The 22315-nt window shown below is 38.5% G+C and overlaps 2 protein-coding genes across 2 annotated transcripts in view; both read right to left on the bottom strand.

Annotated features, from left to right (window-relative positions):
• Positions 1-878: 878 nt before the first annotated feature.
• LOC117419740 (inverted formin-2-like) lies at positions 879-20787 on the bottom strand. Its single transcript, XM_058991407.1, has 19 exons — positions 20513-20787; positions 19772-19913; positions 18865-19006; positions 17541-18143; positions 16838-16980; positions 16438-16499; positions 15786-15888; positions 15167-15252; positions 14087-14187; positions 13856-13926; positions 13514-13621; positions 12566-12636; positions 12184-12304; positions 10572-10736; positions 10100-10202; positions 9229-9384; positions 7514-8263; positions 4808-4864; positions 879-2828 (listed from the first exon to the last, which is right to left on the bottom strand). Exons 2-18 carry the CDS (start codon positions 19859-19861, stop codon positions 4809-4811), a joined length of 2931 nt encoding a protein of 976 aa, XP_058847390.1. The 5' UTR covers positions 19862-19913; positions 20513-20787; the 3' UTR covers positions 879-2828; position 4808.
• LOC117422238 (inverted formin-2-like) overlaps positions 20509-22315 on the bottom strand; it is a 30291-nt gene continuing 28484 nt past the window's right edge. Inside the window, exon 5 of the mRNA XM_058991408.1 lies at positions 20509-20546. Coding sequence (XP_058847391.1) covers positions 20509-20546 — 38 coding nt within the window. The remainder of the gene's footprint in view (positions 20547-22315) is intronic.

Here is a 22315-nt window from a genome sequence, read left to right as displayed (position 1 = left end):
GAGAGCACGTTTAATTTAGGGTCCTACCTATTTTGGCCTTTTGTTTTGTTTTGGTTTACTGTTGTGGTTATAACTATTTAACTATAAAGGTTATAGGTGAATGTCATACATGAAATGAATGTGCATAAATTAATAATTAGGTGCATGTTTGTGGAATATGAGAGTGAATGAAAACAATTACTAGTACAAAATAAATATTCCATTTACATAAAATAAATCACAAAAATAAACACTATGTGAGGGTTTTTCACACCATCACAGTATAGGAGGCAGTGTGGTCCAGTGGTTAAAGTCCAGAGCTTGTAACCAGAAAGTCACTGGTTCAGATCCCACCCCTGCCACTGACTGACTCAGTGTGACACTGAGTAAGTGACTTAACTTCCTTGTGCGCCATCCTGCAGATGAGATGTTAAATCAGTGTCCTATTGTAAGTGACTCTGCATAAAACGCACAGTTCACAGCCTACTTCTGTAAAGTGCTTTGTATGAAAGGTGCTATATAAAGATATTATATTGTTAACCATATTATTTTTTTACTGGTTAGTCTTTGACATCAAATCTTGGAATATGGTAACATAAATTCTGGCCTACAAATGCTAGGACTAATGAAGGATGTATCTATAAAAACTCTTGTCCAAAATTTTGTAGACTTTGATGGTACATTTATTACAGGTTATTTCCTCATGCTGTGAATGCAGAGCTCATGGTAACATACCTTTTCACTGTACTGATACAGATGAGCTGATACAGCTGAGCTATTAAAGGCTTTATCTTCTGTGGGGATTTTCTGTAACATTCTTTTGTATGATACATGGATGGTGACCTACTGTATATTATGATTAAACCCTGCCTCAGGCAAACACAAACAAAGAGCAGGAATTGCATTTCATGGTTTTATTTAAGATATGAAGGCAAACCAATATAAAGAACTACAGTTCTGTATACAAAGTTATCAGATACATGCAGAATATTGTTATGATTGTGTGCTGCTTAGAATAATAATCAATAGAAAATACAAACCTATTGATACAGGTAATATGAGGGAGTTCCAACTAGTGTTTTGTAAACAGTATAAATGCCAAGACAGTTTACAGTATATATAATAGGTAAGATATGGAGAAGTCAGTTGGCCTCAAACTTGCTTGCTGTGACGGACCACTACCTGGCCAGCAGGACAGAAAAATAGGGTGGTGATTGGTGGAGGTGGAGGGGTGTGACCAATTGTGCATAAGACGGGTGTCAGGTTTATTTATAATCTGATTGGTTAACAGTTGACATAATAAGTATGGGGCCAGTCCTTCCTCCTGAAGTTTTATAACAAGGCAAACCATGGTAAACTGGTAAACTGTTGTAACTGGATAATATAACATGGGAAAACTGCAAAATGACTGCAAATTTACAGCTGTATACTTTTATAAGGGAGGGCATGAACTCTCTTTTATTGTCATTGAATTGAACCACTTTACAATCTTCTGTAAGTACGCATACAGAATAGAATAGCAGCAGCAACCACAAGTATTTACATGGAGCTTGGATAAAGCTTGGGCCTACACTGGTTTTGTTTTTTTCTGAAGGGATGTCAATGAATGTTACAAAAGGAAGCAAGAGCACTGCACGGGGGCCCTTAAATTAACACTATTAAAACGTTATAACTCTAGCTTTTATACCATTTAGAAACACGGGCCAAGAAGCAGCTATTAAGAACGTGCTCAGACAATTTGGCCCATTGGCCCTGATTTAAAAGCTTTTTTTATTTGAGCAGTGTTATTTAACAGGCCAGGTTTAATTTATAACAGTTTTCTAAAAGGAAGCTGCAAGACAGCACATGTAGAAAGGAAATAGTGTGTTAAGAAAAGCAAGGACGGCTTTAATTGGTTATGTGTGCTCGCTACGTCCAGTGCTCGCTGTATCACTTTACTGCTGATCTGTGGGAAAGTGTCTTTTGTAAAAAAAAATAAACAAACAGAGAATTGATAGCAATATGTACCAATTAAGAATATTTTCTTTTTAATCTTTTTTCCCCCCCATATAGTGAACTCCTTCCTTATGACCAGCATCATATGAAGACCCGTTCAACATTAACACCCTTTTCTTTCTGTCCCTTTCCAATTTTAAATCTACTGTACTAAGACCACTTCTCTATTATGACCTGTCCCCTAGTGGTCATATTTGAGGGAGAACAATACAAATATTATTTTTTTGTTCATATGGCATTATGCTTTTTTTTCTCTCACACACATGCAATTCGATAAGGAAAGATGAATGGTGTAAACTTAGAGGGTCCTTAACTATAAGCTTGTGGGTAGTCTGATCATTGGAGACTACTGACCCTATAGGCAACTCTCATCAGTGCTTGGTCTCTCATCATCATTTACAGCTTTGTTCAAGAGCTCAGTACATTTACGGCAGTGAATTTCAAAATGATATTAGTTTTGTAACATTACTGGTGTATTTCTTACACAAAAAATTATGACAATGATTTTATAAGCATGTCCCTTTAATCCTGAAGAGTGTGTATCGCTGGTAGTCTTTTCCTTAACGCTTCCCTTTAATCACTGGCTCTCAAGCAAGACCAGCTTCATCACTGGCACTCATTTCTTTAGATCCTTGAATTCATAGGATGGCCGGAAGTAAATCCTGGGATTCAACCCAAAAAGTCTTCTTTGAACAACACTTGAATATTAGCTTCACGGCATTATCAGGGAGTCAGCAAAGAAGTACATTATCATACAGTTTTACAAAATGATAACACCATATAGAAAGGCACACCCCCTGCCCAAACTCAACATGTCCTTTTGGCTTTTGTCTTGCCTTTCTTCCGTGGTCTACCTGCAAAAATAAAATACAAAAACAACAGTTAGTAACACAGTAGAGGGAGGGGTGGTCACAGGGCAACATCACCTCTTCAGTAACACAGCAGTCTTGGCAGCCAATCAACTATGTGATCTTCCACACACTAGCAATTGTTTAGGGCAATGGTCACTGGCAACTATGGCAGACTGGTATGGCAAAAGCCCATTGACAGATTCCTAGAGTCTGGAATATACATTCCAACGATTGATGGCTATATATGTTGCAACATTTTCCCTTAAATCTGCTAGTGTATTGAGGCTTTGATTCCTTAAATCACACAAAAGCAATTTACTGAATTATCAACTTGTTATTGGGCCTTGATCATTATTACATATTTAATACAGAGCACTCAAGTAGCCTCCAGATATGAATTGCTTTTACATAACTTTCAATCTTGGATCAGAATCAAGCAGAGGACCTGCAGGTGACAGACTCCATATCTTGAGTCAAAAAGAGACAGTGTGACTTTCAAGGGCTTCAGCTTGTGCTTTCTTTGCCGTTATGCATCTTTTTGGTGCAGTAGTCAAAGACGGTGGAATTGTTGCACAGAGTCAATCAGGGCTCTCTGGAGATCCTATTTACTGGTTGTTTTGACACACTACCCTTTCACTACCTTACTTACACCATTAAGGCCTAGTCATACAAACAACATCATTACTGGACTAAAAAAAACAAAGTGATGAAATTCACTTTAACTCTTAAATTGTAACAGGACCCCCTGCTGTGTTTACGTACCTTTGTTGTGTCCCTAGTTGCCCCCATTGCATCATTTTCTCAACACATTATTATTTGTTTATTTAGCAGACACCTTTATCCAAGGCGACTTACAGAGACTAGGGTGTGTGAACTATGCATCAGCTACAGAGTCACTTACAATTACATCTCACCCGAAAGACGGAGCACAAGGAGGTTAAGTAACTTGCTCAGGGTCACACAATGAGTCAGTGGCTGAGGTGGGATTTGAACCGGGGACCTTCTGGTACAAGCCCGTTTCTTTAACCACTGGACAACACAGCCTCCTATGTTACCACATGTCTCCTACATTCCAGATAGTTCTGATTTTTTTTGTATTCTCTCAGGAGGTAAATAAACTAGGGATTGTTTTCTTTCAACTTTTACTCAAGAAACATTCACCAGGAGAAAGATGTGTTCTTCTAAACATCGCAGTGCATCCCGATCATTCTCCCTCCTGCAACAATGCTGGTAACTGTGGTGAAATGAGAGGAACAGAAAACCAGCATTGTTGCAGAAGGGAGTGTCCCTTAGAATATAATTTTTTTTCTCCCGTCAAACAATTCCAGATTCCAATTCCAAATGTTAAGAAATGTATTGCCCAGTTGATTTAGGAGTCTGGAATGTGTTTAAAAATATAATACTGCGATAGACACATCAGGGGACACAGCAAAGGTAACATAATGGGTTCTTGTAAACTTTGCAGGGTGTTCTGTAACTCTAAGGGTCTAGGACATAAAAATAAATAGAGAAAATAATTACTTTGGTGTCATGTGTGATTTTGCACCATTAGTATCTTAAATTACAGTAACTTTACTTCAGCCAGGGCTGGAAGGGGGGGAGGGTCTGTCTGTCTGGAGATCCAATGTACTGGTATTAATCTTAGCAAGGATCATCCCCCACAACTTATCGGGCAAGAACAGCTGCTATGAATGGCATATGAAAATGCAAAGTCCCAGAGCTCCAAGTATTATTTATATTCCTGTCTGTGCATTTCAATTACTCAGCAAAAAAAGGAGTATGAAGTTTTAGTCAGTATTGATTTGAAGGTTATTGGAGTAGGACAAGTAAAGGTACTGTACATCTGATGGGAAGGCAATACACAGTTGGTTAAAAACAAAGACCGTGTTAGATTTGTGTATGCGTTAGTGACGAGAGCTGTAATTAATCACATGGACACCCCCTTGACAATGTTAGTGTAACACACACCCGTTTTTACCTACCTCACTGTAAATTACAACCCTTTTTTGATTTTGTGTGTCCATTTTCCTTGTAAACTGCTGTTGTTTAAAAAAGAAACATACTAAAATATTAACTTCAAGCAAATTACACAATCCAGTTATTAGACTATAAAGACTGATCGGCAGGTTATAGAGTACATTCAAGGTAAATTATTTAAACAGTTGCAAAACTGTTCTTTGAAACTGGAATATATGTTTTAGAGACATAATATTGTTCAACTGCTTTCATTTGAAGCCAATTTAATTGACTAACAGTGACTTCAATTTAAGTAATTTGTTGCCACTTTGAGAAGCTATTTAAACAGAATACTGCCAATTGCAATTTTGCTTAATGGAATTGAAAAAGCCTGGTACAGAGTAGCCAGCACTTTATTAAACTACTATCCAAAATCTGTTTCTTTTATTTATTTTTATTTTTTTTAACAATTACATTGAATGAAATCATTTAAAATGTGACAGTTGCACACATAGTTACCTTGAAGTTGAGACTTGGTTAAACCATTTATATTATGGGATGTTGGTAAGGCCAAGCGAGCCATGTCGATTACCTCAGATCAGGGGTCTCCAACCCTGATCCTGGAGAGCTACAGGGTGTTCTGGTTTTCATTTCAACCGAGCTCTCACTTACTTAATAAAACCAATTATTGGCTTAATTTGTCAAGATCAGCACGTGTTCCAGATCTTTAGCCACTGACGATGTAAAGACACCTATACAACCTGCAGCATTGGGGCTCTCCAGGACCAGGGTTGAAGACCCCTGCCTTATATGCTGGATCTGTACAACTGGATAGATCTTGACTGAAGCTTTTATTTGATGTAGACATCATACACAGTATTAACTGAAACTTTAATAACGTAGCACCTGGTACTTGACCAATGGGCCTAAACAACATCCAAATAATCTAAAACGGTTGGATGTAGGGTGGACCCATAATTCCAGAACACTGCAAGACAGAAGAGGATTTTGAAGTTGCCTTTAAATGAAGGAAATCAACACATGAATTGAGCGCTAAACCTTAGCTAAATTGATTCGATTGATTAATTATCTCGAGACAGCATGACAATACAATAACAGCTTTTTAAATAAGAACCATCACCCATATTTATTTTGTTAATAGTTTTAAAAACATATATTTTAAAGTTTCTTTATAGTTTCTAATAGTATATCGCCTTTTCCCTCTCAGATCATTAATACTGACCAACTGTTCACTATTCCTGACACCAGACAGCACTAACACCTCATCAGTGTTATTTAATTGTGAGAGTCAGTGTAAATTAGGGCTATATATTATTAATTAACAGGATATAAATAACAACTTTTAAATATGGATAACTGAAATACTAATTTTACAAAATAAAGTACCTTGAATAAACCTATGCACATTTATTCAAGATGCTTTTTTTTATTTTGTAAGATTTGTATTATCAGAATTATTCGGATAATTAAGAAGCAGTATAAATTAAGCATGTGTTTAGTGCTCAGTTCACATATTTATTTCTTTCAGTTTAAGTGCAACTTAAAAACCCTGTCCTGTCCCACAGTGTTCCGAAATTATGGGGCCCAGATGGCAATCCTAGAGGTAACTAATATTTTTACATGATTTCATCAAACATGTTTTATTTAGTGAAAAGTGCTTGTTTTCAGTTTTTTGTTGTATGGACAACAGAGCCTTGTGCCAAAAAGGCCCTTTGCCTCAAATCTACTAGGGGCAGAAGTGTACTAGGAAAAACAGCTAAAATACTGCATTTCTGTTTCTTGAAGCCACAACAAGAGAATTCCGAGGGTTGTGGCAGCCCTTTGACACACTGAAGTAATAGGTTAGTTAATTTTGCTAGTAACCTATCGATTGTCCTTTCCAGGTACATTTAATAGAATCTACCAATGGAGATCTGACCTACGTTCAGCTATGCAAATGTTTTACTCGCTGCTTCTCCAGTCTGCTAGCTTATGTCAACAGGAGAACAAATGTTCAGAAATGGTTGCAACCGTTTGCATAGCTGAAAGTATCTGTGGTACGGAAGGTCAAAAATCCTATATGACCCCCTTATTAATGCAGTGTAAATATTTTCCTTCTGATAATATGCACCGATAAAAAAAAAAAAAGCCCTTGCATTATGTGCTTGACTTTCTGGTTATCGATTACATTGGTCTCAGAGTAGTATTGTAGTTCTTGAAAACGACACAAAACACATTTCTTAATGACCTGTTCCTTTTCCAAATACCCAAAGAAACAACTTTCATCAACAGGCACACTCTTAAAAGACCAAGTATGAGTTTGTCTATTGAGAACAGCAGCAAAAGTGTATTCTAGTTTGATCAGTCAGACTGAAGTGTGGTTGAACTTGGATGGCATTCAAGAGATTTTACACTTTGTTGGTTTGCTTAAGTTTCACCTATGTGAAAAGTAGAAAACAAATTCAAAAACATGAACAAAAAAGGACCTTAAGCAATTGCCAACATACAAGAATATTAAATAGCTACCGAATGCCTATGAAACACAAAACTCCTACCATAATATTCCTTAAAAACAACTGCAGTTTAGTGAACTCTTCCTTTTTAAATGCACTGCACTTGTAGGTAATATAAATATTTAATTTAAATATGGTCTATTTACAGGGATACACACACTCTTTATTCTGCATATTTCTATATTTTAGGTAGTTTCACAAAAACTATTTTGGGATTACCTTCACCACTCTTCTTTTTATTTTTCCCCATGTGTTTAGACAGCCCTTTGTCTGCAGATTTCTGAGAGTTTGTGGACTTGCGTGAACCGGAAGTGCTTTGCTCGGATTCTACTGCTGGCGAAGGCTCTTCAGAGACACTCGCCCCCTTCATACCATCAGGAACGTCGCTCTCTCTCGCCGTCCTGTCTAAAGCAATATTCCGGCGCCTGTCATTGCCATTGCCGTCAGTGTGCACGGCAAATTCAAGCAGAAGTGCATCTGGATCACCATGCTTAACCTGTGTTGCACTTTCATCTTTACTGTTTCCATTGAGTTCAAACTGTGCGGCACTGGGCTTGTGGCCCACTTTCCTATCAACATCCCCATTACCCTCACACTGCTCATTTAGAACATGAAGTGTGTGGCTAGCTAAAGCAGGTTCACATAGAGCAGGGAAACCAGATTCCTCCTGGGTGTCATTTCCATTATTGTCCAATTGATTCCCATTATTCCCTGTGTCTACGGGAGTCACCGTGGATGGGCTGTGTTTTGTAGCATTTCTTTCTGTAGTGTCTAGGCAGGGAGGAAGGCCTTGCTTTGAACATGCAGCACTAGTATCCTCTTGTACTGCAAGGTCTGGTTCAGAAGGGGGCAAGATGACACTGCTTGTTTTGTCCATTCCAACAGCGCAATATGGCCGACGGTTGTTGGTTTTGGTTGCCTTGGAAACCAAGGCTTTTGCTTCTTCCCCTGCAGCACTGACATTTTTGCCTGAAGAGTTAAAAACAAAAAAAAAACACACAGAACAGGCTTCAGTTTGGTTGCAGTCTCCTACCTATCATTTAAGGCCATGGGATTACAGTAAAACAGCACACACTAAATAGTAAATAAAATTACAATAAAAAAAATGTAATTTAAAACACACCTGCAACATTAGGAAGTTATAAAAATGCAAAAGCTTTCTTACATTTTCTTCACAAGCCTTTAAATAAAATCAACTGGCACTTGTCATGGGCACCAACAGCATATCCCCGACAGAAATTCAAAAGCCTGTATTTGCAACTACATTCCATCTTCTACACAAAACTAATGGAACACAAGGATGGAACAATGCTTGTCCGGTTCCTAGTAGTGAACTGATTCTAGAACTTGGTCAGCTTGCCTCTTAATAGATCTTAAGGAGTCAGCAGCAACAGCATGGCTTGGTAACCCAGTATATGTATTTTTTTCTCCACTCAATTACCATCTTAACTTTATCATCTCCTTTAAAAGGATTTACAAACTTCAGTCAACTCACCCTTCTTTATTCTAGGCCAAATACATTCAATTAACTCAACCTTTGTCATACCTTTCAGCCAGGGACCACAATGGAACACAGTACTGCATGTGCAGTCTCAGTGTGTTCTACAACCTCAGCATTCGAGGGTACACCAGATTGCCAGAACTTTCCTATACTACTGCAATTGTCTGCAGTTTTAAGATATGTTTAACACCTATATTACAGGTCTGCAGTGTTGAAAAAGCGATTGCTTGAAATACTCATGCATCATGGTTACTGGTGCTAGCAAATGGGATATTTAGTACAATATCTGTGCAAGCAGCATGCATGATTAGGCAGTTATTCTTCTATACTAGCAAACTGCTCTTTTCCAAGTGCAAAGCAAAGCCGACAAGCTGGATTAGTTGTGAGGCATGGCTGCTGGCAATGCAGGTACATGGAGGTTTCTCATTCTTACCAGGCTCTGTTTTACCTCTATGTGTTTCACTAGTAGGAGTGCACTCTGATTCACACCTGCCCCGTGCAGTCTTCCTCAGCTGAAAGCCTTTCCGGATGTCCGCCAGGAGAGAGTCGATAACGCACTCCTCTTCCTGCTTCGGGAGGCCTTTACGAACTGCATGGGGGCAAAGAGACATCTGGATTAATCTCGTCATTGAAGGGGAAAGAGAGGCACACATAACTCGCTGCCTTCTGTGCAAAAATTGTCAAGAATTCAAGTCCACCATCATCACTGGCTTAAACACAGTGTGAATCTGAGCGGACAAGCTGCCGTTTCTCTTCACGCTTCGAGTAGAGTTCACCCAACACCCAAAGTAACTAATCCTTGCCCCTGAAAGCAATTTCACAACCCACTTAGTTACTTCTGGACCAAAAAACAAGTGTGACAGCTGGCTTATTTGGAATTCCACTAAAATGTTCTGTTGTATAGTGCAGCTTTTTGAATGTGGAGTTCCAATAATGTTTTATAAATGTCATATGCCAATATATATTTATTTTTCATATTTGAAGCTAGTAGAGCTGGAATGAATACAAACATTGACAAGTTCAGAGAGTACAAAATGCCAACATGCTTAGCTATTTATTATCAGACCTGTATTGAGTGTCCGAGCCATTTTACATTGACAAAATCTCAAAATATACTTCCGCTAATGTTTTTCCCATATTGCAATCTTTGTCGTTCCTGTACAAATGTATGATTAACATGTAAAAGCTAAAAATTGCTTGCTGGACCCCCTTAAAAATTGGATAGTATATTTTAGAGAGAACAAAAAAACAAAAACACCAGAGACACAAAATTAGAGGGGTTCCATCTTGCGTCCGACACTTACTAATCTTCCCATCCTCTCCCTTTTGTCTCTTGGATTCTTCATCTTCAAGCTGCTTCTTCCTCTTCTCTGCCTTGGCAGCTTGTTCCTTCCTGGTCTTGTTATCCTGGAAAACAAACCAGACTCTACTTTCTGTACTCTAGATAAAAGTGAATTCAAATATAACGTTTTGCAATTGTGATCATTACAAATAAACAAATGACCAAGAACTAAAATGAATAATACAAAGCTATAGATATCCAGGTAACAAAACGTTAGTTCACATAAAAATGGTACAGTAGTATGTTGTGCTTCTATCATTTAATAAAGGAAACACGGTTTTATTGACCATGTGAACATAAGGGTAAATAACTGGAGTGTCCAATTAGCTTCCCTCACAGAAGCAACTCCACACAAAAGCTTAGGAGCTTGACAGAGGCTGTCAGCAAGCTACTGTACCAGCCTCTGGATGACAGAGCCATGCAGGTGGCTGCACCTGAATTGCCTTCAGGAACAGATCTCTGAAGGTCTTGATGGTATTAAATAACTCCTCCAGAGACAGCCTGGCAGGGTCCTCACACAGGTACAGGGCCAGGTCTTTCTTCTTGGCTTCTATGACACCAAAGCGATCCTCGAGCTCTTCAGAGGCAGCAAGACTCTCCTTTTAAAAAAAAAAAAAATAAAATAAAAAATCCATGGACACATTTTTGGAAGTCAATCTGGGTACAAATAAATATTTATAAATAAATGTATTCTGGTTAAATGACTATAGTATAAAAAGATACCTGGTACATTTCTTCATTCCAAACAGTAAAATGAAATACACTTATTGAATCTTTCACAAGAACATGGTTACAATTTATACATGCCAGCCGGGTCAAAGGGCCAAGCCACAGTCCAGATATAGAAAGTCCTGAGCCCGCTCACTCGTCTAGGTATTTTAAGACTCTTAAGGACTGATTTGGCCAGGATAGCTAAATCACATTACAATACATACTGCTGGTAAACTGAGTCACTTAAGTATACAAGCAAGAGAGCATGTGTGGAACATGAGTAATTTCCCATCGTGTAAACTTAGTATTGCATTTGGAATGCTCCCAAGTGAAACGGAGCAGAAGCACACATCCAGTGATATTCTGAATAAAAGCGGAAGTGAAAAGGAATACCTCCCATTTGAAAATATCCTGGATATTAATATATTGACCCAACATTAAACTGTGACCTACATATAACATTGATATCATGTTTACAACGACTGCATTGACCACTGGCTTCTGATACAATCATTTAGCTGTATGAATGGACTGTTACTGGTTTACATTCAAATGGCAATTATTTTTATATTATATATATATATATATATATATATATATATACACACACCATCATTAGAACAGGGTTTCCCAGACTTTGTCTCAAGTTCCCTTATGACATTGCGCATCCTAACTCAGGACTCCCATGCAAAGTTTAGATTTTGATGCCTTTAGTCAGTGAGGTTATTTGCACTGGTAGAAGTGCTACTGCTTTCATTATGTTCATTGTCATTTCTCGGATGTTTGAGAAGCTGCTCCATAACTATTACTGTACTCGGTTGTACACTGACTGCAAATGCAACATAAACCTGCAAAGCTAATCAGGAGTGGTATGGCGGGATTTATTTATTTCAGGGAAGATGAAGAATTTCTAAAATTGGAACACACACATATTGAAAGAAATCCTGCATTTATTAAATAAAAATAAATATTCTTATGATTTACATTCCTATTGGCTAGCCTCAACCATCTCACGGCTCTCTATGTTCAATTTTCAGTGCAACATACCAATGGACTAGTGACACTGATTCCCTGCCAGTCATCAGTAACATGAAAAGCTACAATCACCATGACTTAAATCCACTGCAGATACTCTAAAAATGAAAATCTGACAGATGTACGAATGCCATATAAACCTCAGTATTCTGATTTACATAGCCCTGTCCAAGTGCAGTAGATCACAATCAAATACATCAGTTGTATCATACAGGCATTCAGCCCTGCTGGAAACGATTTGTACCGTCATTGAAACACTGGTTGAAGTTACATGGCTTGTTACAGAGTGGTTTAACTCACCTGTGTAAGTTTTGCATACTGCAGCTTGACCTCTTCTATAGATGATGCTATTTTACCAGAAGTCTCCTTAAGTCGTTTGGTTAGAGAACTCGCTTCAGCCTGGATTGAGTCAATACTTATACTGCGGGTTGAACATACACCAGTAATCAGCGTCTGTTTTATAAGCATTCATGCTGCAAAATCGACGAGTCAAGTAGACAAATGTTTCGGCTAGTGCCCTTTTCAGTATCAAACCCTATGGCACATTGCTTTTTGTAGTTGGGTGCTGATAAATATAGGCAATTTACAGCTTACACATCAAAACAGTATGAAAAATTATTCCAGTGGTAGACATGGGCAAATCATTAAATCACACTTTTAAAAATGAACTTTGATTTCTTACCCAGCTGCTTTGGAACAACATTCGATATCATTGGGAAGTTCCAACAAATCTGTGTGGTTTTGTTCCGCTTCCTTAAAATAAAAAAAAAAAAAAAAAAAAAACACCAACACACCACAGAATTAAAATGAAAGCGAGCCACTACCAAAAACACAATAACCATTCAAGACCTTTAACAAGCATTGCAATAAACTATAGATCTGCTAAAGATAATACAGCTTAATCAAATGGGAGTCTGACCAAATTCAGCAATAAAATGCAATACTACCGGTTCCTGTAAACATTCTATGCAATGAAATTGAATTGACAGCCCAAAAATTCATTTCTCCACCTAGGTCAAATATTTCAGTTTAGATTTGTACTGGTTCAACACTGAAAGAGACAATCTTCTTGTAGTTTTGACTGACAATGTAATTGCAGCCAATAAAATAACTTCAATGACATCTGGTTTACACTTCCATGAGCTAAAAAGGTCTCAATTTTTAAACAGACATTTATGTATTTTCATTTGAAAACATATTTTGTACCACTAAGTTACAGGAAGCTCCGTTTCTATGCTTTAGGCCCTGTCCACACTATGCCTTTAAATCATATTAGCTGCCTTTAACCGGCTTAAAAGTGCTAAATACGGTTAGCGTCTACACAGCGTTTAATACCGAACTCGAGAACCGGACTAGTGTGGTACCAGATACCATGTTTTAAAATGAAAATGTCTGCTAAAACACGTGTTTCTTTCAAAACTGCACACCTGAGACAATGTACAGTATGATGCTCATACACCACAGTATTGTGTTAGCTACAATGACTAATGTACAGTAGGATGCTCATACACCACAGTAGTGTGTTAGCTACAATGACTGATGTACAGTAGGATGTTCATACACCACAGTATTGTTAGCTACAATGACTGATGTACAGTAGCATGCTCATACACTCCAGCTTGTGCCCCACCTCCACCATGTGGTGCAGCAGTGTGATACGGGACTTGTTTGCCTTCGTCTCAGTCAGCTTCAGAAGTGTGCTTATTTTAAACCCCTCCGCGTTGCCTGTGTGACTTCCCTACCAAGATAAAGAGAAACATTTGATTATAGTGGTTATCAGTATAGATCCCTTGCTATATTCAGCAACTTCACAACACTGCTGAAGAACAATTAGATGTCAAATACAAGGTTTTTAGTATACTAAACTACGCCACAATATATGAAAAGGACATTTGGCCAGATTCAAAAAGCATTAGGTCCAGTGCTTCGAGAGATTAGGCGACAGAACTTACTTTTTAAATGTAATACTTACATAGTTTAAGAAGTTTCCAACTTTTAGAAGCAGTTTACAGAAGCTCGGTAATCTACTGCTGGCCAACAGACCTGCCAATTACAAAAGAAAAACAAGTTCACATTACAATACCAAGGTTTGTCACAATTGGATGAACGGTTCTCTATATCCTTATCTCCAGGGATTTACATCCAGAGGTGTAAAACAGGCATGACAGAGGTCACCTATTTCCTGAGTTGCAGCATTACTTACTGTCACATGCTGCTTCGATCAAGTCCACTTTTGGGCGCAGCATCTCCATCACTGAGGCAGTGTCCTCACACAACTGCATGCACTCAATCCTTAACTGGTAGCTGAGAGAGAGAGAGAGAGAGAGAGAGAGAGAGAGGAGAGCAATTTCTAACTGTTTGTATAGCATCCAGTGTTGGATAGTTACTGTTAAATAGTAATCCGTTGTTGTAAGTGACTCTGCAGCTGATGCATAGTTCATACACCCTAGTCTGTAAGTCGCCTTGGTAAAAGGTGTCTGCTAAAATAATTTTTATTACTACATTAGATACTTCCCAGGTACATTATTTATTTTTTGCTTTGGTCAGGCTGCAGCTCAAAATATTCTTTGAAGATCCAGCTATCGAACCCACTCGTTCTCTCCTGCGATGCCATTTTTCTAACAAGATGATATATAAAAGTGCATTTGTGTGATGTGTTGCACTGTTGAAAAGCTTTCGGATATCCACGGTATGATTTTTTTTTTTTTTTTTTTTGAAATACAAGGAAAAGTAACTGTTATTTTTTCCCCACATCAAATGTAATCCGTTCCCACATTTCATTACCTGTCTAAAAAAAGAACTATTACATTTACAAGTTACTGAAATGTAATCAGATTACAGTAATGCATTACACGTAATGTGCTATTCCACAACACTGATAATATCCAGCATAGGGCAATGTCTTTATTTATTGATACTTCCTTAGCATTAATGGTAAAACATGCTTTCAGAAAACATATCTGGGTTTCTATTCCATCAAAAATAGCAACATTGTAAATCAACATAACATCTCATCATAGATAACCAATATAATTTTTCAACTCATCATTAACAGGTCATTCCAGCTCAGGAAGACCAAAGTCATGGAACATTTTTACAAAGCTCAGAATTACAAAGCTCTTGTGCATGCATAAAACAAACACTTTACAGTATCTGAAAAATAAAACCACTCTGCCTTGATCTTGATAATGCACTGAAGAGCCAGCATGGGTACATAACAAAACTTACAAGTCACTCATTGAAGCCGTGGAGATGCAGCACGTATAAACAGCCGATCACTTACCCTGGCACGCCAAGGAGGAGGAGGTAGAATGCATCTGGTTTAGACAGTTTCTCCTTCTCGCCTTGAAATGATTTTAGATTTGCTATCTGTGGAAACAGACAGTAATGTCAGATAAAGGCAGGAATGAAAAAAATATCACAATGAAAATCTTTAACAAAGCAAGTGCAATAGTGCAAGACAAGACCAGACCAACTTGTAGCTTCATCCATACAAAATCAGCATGGAAACAAGTATGTCAGTAACACACATCCTCCACCACAGCTGTAAATATAAAATTAGAGCCATCAGCATGAGAACAAATAGGATGGCCAGGACAGAACAGTAAACACGGAATAGTATATAAAAACAACTAATGAAATTATTAATCACAAATCTCCATATATATTCAAAAATTTAAGTGTGACTTACAGATGGACAGACACCTCCATATCTCCCCAGAATGTGATCCTCTCATTAACTAATGTGAAATAATGTCAACACCAAGTTTCATGACAACTGGATAAGCAGTTATCCAGATGCATGCACTATTGAAGTGTGACATTACTGGAGACAATATTGGACTAAAGTTAACAGCAAGTCAAGTTTCACGGAGTAGTAGTCAGGGGGCTTATTTACTTACTTCATGCTTCTCAGGCAGCAGCTTCAAAAGTTGTTTCAAAACTTCCACATCAAACTTGGATCGATCTCCACTCTTGATCATGTGAACAACCTCCTCGTTGGAACTAGTGGAATGAAAAGCATGGTCAGGTACCAGTCAAGGACAATTAGACAGGAGGTGTGTTGGGCTGAAAATACAGAGGAAATCTCATCTAGAGAAAATATTTGTTGATGGGTAAAGTTATTTAGCAGCTTAAAATTAGCTGGTTCAACCATCTTAAAGTGTTACAGAACACCCTGCAAAGTTTAAAAGAAACACATTAAGTTTGCTGTGTCCTGTGTTGTCCGTATCGCAGCGTTATCATTTTTAAACATACTGCCATATCTGTATAAATGTTTATTCACAGCACGGTTAATAACTCAGATGGACAACACATTTCTCAACATTTACTTGGGAGTGTTCACCCACCAAAAACAAAAGGGTTGCAGTGCATCCAGATCACACTCTCTATGCTGGTTTCCTGTTCCTACAATTCTCTGCTCATTTCAGAGTAGCAGCAACGTAATGGGTTAGAAGAAAAACAATCTCTATCCTGGTGAACGTTCTTGAATAACAGTTACCCAAGATGTGTGAATAAAAAATAATACTTTAGATTATAAAAAAAGTTACTCACCACTTAAACTGCTTCAAAAAAATGTTCAAATTAAGATTCTTCTTAGGTTCAAGAAACGTAATCTGTTAATAAAATGGCATGGTCAGTTATTAAAAAGAACACTCTGTATAAAGCCAAAACCAAACATTTGCACAAGTCAAGGCTGTTATTTGCTATGACAACACAAAAGAAGCACAACATAGAGCTGAAGAAACCACATGCTAGGAAACGTGAAGGTCAGAATCAGTTTAAAGAGGTGTTATGATTTTCATTAGTGTAGCATTTTATTTTGTAATAGAAATTACAATGCAATGGATTGGTAAGATTCTCAATAACTAGAGAACACTAGGCCAACATCCTCCAGTGATAAATACAGCTTGCACAGTAAACTTCCTTTCATGAGCAGAGATATGAGGCCCACCTCTTTGGGAGGCTTCTTGACAGGGGTAGCTGCCTCCTCTTTGGACTGAGCCACAGGCAGACAGAAGAGCTGCTCAATGCTGGAGTAATTCGGCTCTAGGGGGCTGTCCATCCTCTGCACAGAGGTCCACATGGAGTTACTGTCTGGGGAGCGAGAGCAAGAGAGCACTTCTCAATTATCAAATGTGTTGCATTGGCAATGACCAAATTCCAGCTTAAAGTTCAGGCCTAGGTATAGCTAAATTACTTGACCATACTAGCTCAAAACTGCAATCCAGTATTAGGCATTTAAAGATATTAGTTTTTTGTTGTTTGAATTGGATTGTTGCATATCAGACAGTGCTACCTGGTGGCCAGATGTTGAATTACTGTTATTTGTTAATGGGATTTTGATGAGGTGTTAAAATGATGCTCTCACGTCAGTGAAATTCGTACATTGAGTACAGTGTCACCCAGACAGATATACTATGAATACTGCCAAACTTTGTATTCAATGCCTTCGACATGACAAGTCAAAGTGCATAAAACAAGTGTACATCAGAAAGAGGTTAGAGTGGACTCAGTAGTTTACTGACAATAATTAGATATGCTACTTTTTAGAAGATTAAAATAGTCCACAACTACAATAAAACAGAATTATAGAGAAAGTGAAATGATGAATGGTTTCTTCGACACTGTTTGGGACAATACATGAGCTCACACACCTGACATCGCATTAGAAGGCAGCTTCTGCCAGTTTAGCTTCTTCATCCGGAGCGTTGGGTAGCGGACTGGTTTGTGAAAGTCAGTCTGAGTGCATCCCAAGGTGTAGCTGGTCTGTGCCACTAGCATGTCTCCTGTACCCGGGCAGGGTGGTGGGGGTGGAGGGGGAGACATGCTGCCCATGCCAGGTAAAGGAGGTGGGGGTGGGGCCATGCCTGGGAGAGGAGGTGGTGGAGGGGGCATTCCACCCATACCTGGCAGGGGAGGTGGAGGGGGAGGACTGCCACACATGCCAGGAAGGGGTGGGGGAGGTGGGGGTGGGGGTGGGCTGCCCATGCCAGGGAGGGGTGGTGGCGGAGGAGGCGGAGGTTTCCCTCCTGTTGACGGCAGAGGTGGAGGTAGAGGAGGTGGGGGCGGTGGGGGAGATTGGTCTGGAGCTGGCTTGAATGCAGCACAAAGAATTTCTGATCCATTCCCCGCCTGGTCAGTCTGTGCACCCACGTCAACCTTCTTGGCAGGTCTCCCCTCAGCTGTCTGCTGCTCACTTGGCTTTCTCTTGCAAACTAAAAGCCTCTCCATAATGGTGTCAATGGAATCTTCTTCAGCTGCAAGGCAAAAAGATTCCAAATCAAACACACACGCACATTATATATATTTTGAACAGGATGTTGGATCACCCGTTTGGCATTAAGTCTGCAGGCTGTTTGTTTAGGAGAGATGCGACTGTTCCTAAAATTACCACCACCTCTAATTTAGTGAGGTTGGGCGTGGAAATCTGTCTATAGAACGCCCCATTAAGTCGTCACTTTTGAGACTGTAGCGATTCGCCTCATTTTACAGGCGTATCCGAGGGACAGCAGCTCTGCACTAGCTGCCAAAGGTGACCGCTTCGGGTTAGTAAACTTACACTAGTCCTGGATTTCAGAACAACCCTCAATTATGTATGTATGGTGTTTGAGCAATCAGGCTCCTGTCAAACCACATGAACAACTCAGAATCGTGAACCTACAGAAGGGTAATTTATTCATACTTTGAGAAGTACAGTTCAGAGCAGGATTTTGCAGGGGCCTAATTGCTCAAATTCATGGCTCCTATTAAATTTCAATAATTTTATAAACAAGTTCTGAAAACCAGAACTGGGTGGAGGTATAGTGCAAATTTCTAACCCTGCAAACACTGTTTTCTTTAAACAAGTAGAAACATGCATAAGAGATAGGCTACATTAAACATTTCTAGGACATCACCCATTGAAGCTATTTTACCCTGCAATGGTTTCTTACACAGCTGCATTCGTTTTTTCAACGTGCTGATGAGGAGAATATAAACCTGGATTACCGTCGTCAGCCAGCAATATGACTCTGTTTACCAAGGCTTCCAAAGCCAGCCAGGCGTTGCAGTTTGCAGGTCCCAACTGCAAAAGACCCTGAAGAATCGACAGGAGCTGAAGAGAGGCTGGGGAGCTGCTCACCTGAAATAGGCAAGAGGTAACAGGCTCAGTCACTACAGAGCAGAGTTAACCCAGCCCACTGGGACATTAACCACGACTGCTCCCCAGTTCTGTGCAGGGTCCAGGTCTCTGCCCACATATCTGGTTACTCAGAGAGAGTATAATGGAGCTTCTGTGTGTTGCAGACAGTTACATGAGGCATAAATACTCCTCTAGAGACTAGACCAGGGCTTCCCAACCCTGGTTCTGGGGACCCCATGTGTTGTCTGGTTCATTCCAACCGAGTTCTCAAATACTTAACTAGACCCTTAATTGAGCTGAAATCAAGAGAAAAGGTCTAATTAAGCAAATTATTAGTTAAATTAAGGGTTTAGTTAAGTAATTGGAATGAAAACCAGCAGACACAGGGGGTTGGGAGGCCCTGGCCTAGACTGTTGCCAACGTGTCAAGAAAGCTGTGTTTGGGTAGGCTGTGCTCAATCTAATGTTTCAGTTTCTGTCCTATGCTGAGGTCACTGACATCGTTCTACACCTAGTCAAAATATACAGAGCAAGACATAATACATAGATGAGATTTACAATCTGATGCTCCAATATGGAATGTTATTTATGCCACCCCCCCAGCTAAATTCACCTCTGGCATCTTCAAATCAAGTTCAGCATAGCAAAGTGGCGGACGTCTTCATAACCTCATTTTACATTAAACCTCATCGGTTTGCTGTAATTTTGAATTACTGGGGCGGTATCCTCCTTAATAATTCAGTCTGAAGGATTTCTAATGGCTCACTTTGTTAAAGAGTGTTGTGAATACTTCTTGATGGCTGCTCATATCAATTCCACCATATATTCTCATTAACTCCTCCTCATCCTCAGACATGGTTTCCTCAAAAGTTTCACATTGGATCAGGAGGTCATCATCTTCTTTCTCCCTGTGAAGAGATTTATCACATTAAGACTCATGACACAGTTATTTCTGCATGTTTTTTTTTTTTTGTATAACTTGAGTAAGTCACCATACAACTGGATTGGCTGACATTTTGTTGATGCGAATCTATTTTAACACATAACTTTCATGGATACCACAAAAGCAGCAGGCAATACTGCATTCTTTACAATTAAGGTCATACATAAGCCACTGCAGGTACACTGCAATGATATTTCTGACTGGTGTCCACTAAACTTGGGAATGGGTGGTGGGTACATCTGCACAAATTGGATTTCCATGACATTTACAGTGTTTTTGTTGCTTAGAAACTGCATTTTAGATTTAGAGGAGATCATAAGTCTGATTTGATTAAACACAACCCAGTCTCGTTTCTGACAGCAGTTTCCAGATAGTCGTGAAGTAGTGGCGACTGCAGTGCATAAGTTCACATAACGTCGGCACACAAAAGCGAGCCTTGTAGACTTGTTTCAACACACAATATAGCTGCGTACTAAATATCTTAAAATACATCTACTTAAAACTAAAAAATAACCAAACTCCAAATATACAGTACAAACAGAACTACAACATTTTAATTCTTACCTTAAATTTGGTAGCAAGTCCAGTAACTGTAACCCTGAAAATTATAGCGATAGAAAACAGTTAATTTTATTTAAAATGACGATTTCATGTTTCCAAAAAAATGTAACTAGCAACTTCATTATTAACATTTTGATCTTGTCAACGTAGACCCCCGCCAGACACACAAATCTACATTTTAAAACGCTTAACCAAACTTAGCAAATCCATCCGAGTACTAATAACACACACGTGTGTAACAATAATACGGTGACATTTGAATTGGCAATTAGCCAAACGTCCGGCAGTCAACTAAGGTTGATTAATATGCATTCAGCAATAACACAATTAAAACACACCATTTTAGCTGATTTTATATATCTATATTTATATAGATATATCTATCTATCTATCTATATCTATATATCTATATCTATATCTATATCATATATATATATATATATATATATATATATATATATATATATATATATATATATATAAATTCTCGAAGGTGTTTTGTATGTCTTCAATTGTTAAATATAACACGCGCATTATAGGCGACTGGCAATTAGCAGGCGTGTCCTGTAGCTATTTAAAAACTAGACATATTTAAAATAATTGAATTCAAGTACTGTTTCAAGTCCAGAACGATAATTTTGATCTTAAACATGTTGAAAAAGTTATATAATTATATAATGAAATGATGTGTATAATTTAGGTTACTGAACAGTTTGTATTATGATTTTTTTTTCTAAAGACTATTTTCGTCTTACCTGTTCCGTATACATTGTTTTTGAGGAGGCGAATGACCCCTTTTTTAATATTTTGTAAAATCCCCCCCACCTCCTTTGAACTGTGCGGAGGTGGGGGCTGTGGCGTGCAGCGGGTCAATTTCCTTGTTGGTCCACCATCACACATTTTTCGAGGGAGGTACTGCACCCTATCTGCTTTTATGTAAACCTAGTGCTGGCTGTCTCGATTTCATACCGTAATTAACCTACAGGTGTTTGTGTTACAAGCGCAACATCTAGTTTTACCTACGAATCGTTTTTAAAATATCCATGAAGTTATAACAATAGACCTAGTTATTCAAATCATTAAAACAAAATACACCCAAAAACTGTGCAATGGGTGTGGTATACCCATACAAAAAAAATAATTTCAGTACCTTGCAAGATATTGTACCCATAAGCTTTGTCAGTGTAGTAGCACTGCATACAGTACGTTGTATTGCATACATATTTTGCAGTTCTACAAATGTACATGTGTGTGGTGCACTTATAGAGAATGAGACTGACACCATGCTAGGTTGAACTGTATACAAGTTTACTGGCTACATCCAAAAACAAAAGTGTTCTATAAGAAAGTGTCCATTCACATTTTTGATATACAGTTCATTTATCTATCTGGCTGTAAAAAAATTGTGACTATTTCAATAAGAAAATGACAACCAGTCTTCATTGTGAAAACAGCGCAAGCAGCAGTATACCTCCACTTTATACCACTGTAAGCATCCTATGAATTTCTGAAATAAGGATTTGATTTTAACATGATATAGGGGGTGGGTCTACTCTGCTTATATATAAAGCCGTTTTATATTTACTTCCAAAACTTCATTTGGCTAAACTGGGCCCAATGTACTAAAAATGAAGCTCATATTTCATATTAAATGAATACATCCTTCAGAACAGATTTCATTTGTTTGTAAATAACTTGTGAGTTTTGTTAATAGGCTTCATAATCCCATAGGTTTTTTTTATTGAGATGGATACACAGTGACAAACCCCTCCCTACCATAATATCAAACACTTCATTTGCAAGATA

Source organism: Acipenser ruthenus, chromosome 18 (assembly GCF_902713425.1).
Source record: "Acipenser ruthenus chromosome 18, fAciRut3.2 maternal haplotype, whole genome shotgun sequence".
Classification (NCBI taxonomy): domain Eukaryota; kingdom Metazoa; phylum Chordata; class Actinopteri; order Acipenseriformes; family Acipenseridae; genus Acipenser; species Acipenser ruthenus.
Note: the sequence above shows the minus strand (reverse complement) of the source record. Positions and strands in the feature narration are given on the sequence as shown.

Coding starts and splice junctions, on each gene's coding strand:
- LOC117419740 (XM_058991407.1), bottom strand. CDS start 19,861: ATGTCTGAGGATGAGGAGGAGTTAATGAGAATATATGGTGGAATTGAT. Junction 13,927..14,086: donor GATCGAAGCAGCATGTGACA/GTAAGTAATGCT, acceptor TGTAATTGGCAG/GTCTGTTGGCCAGCAGTAGA. Junction 9,385..10,099: donor GGGAGAGGATGGGAAGATTA/GTAAGTGTCGGA, acceptor GCCCCCATGCAG/TTCGTAAAGGCCTCCCGAAG.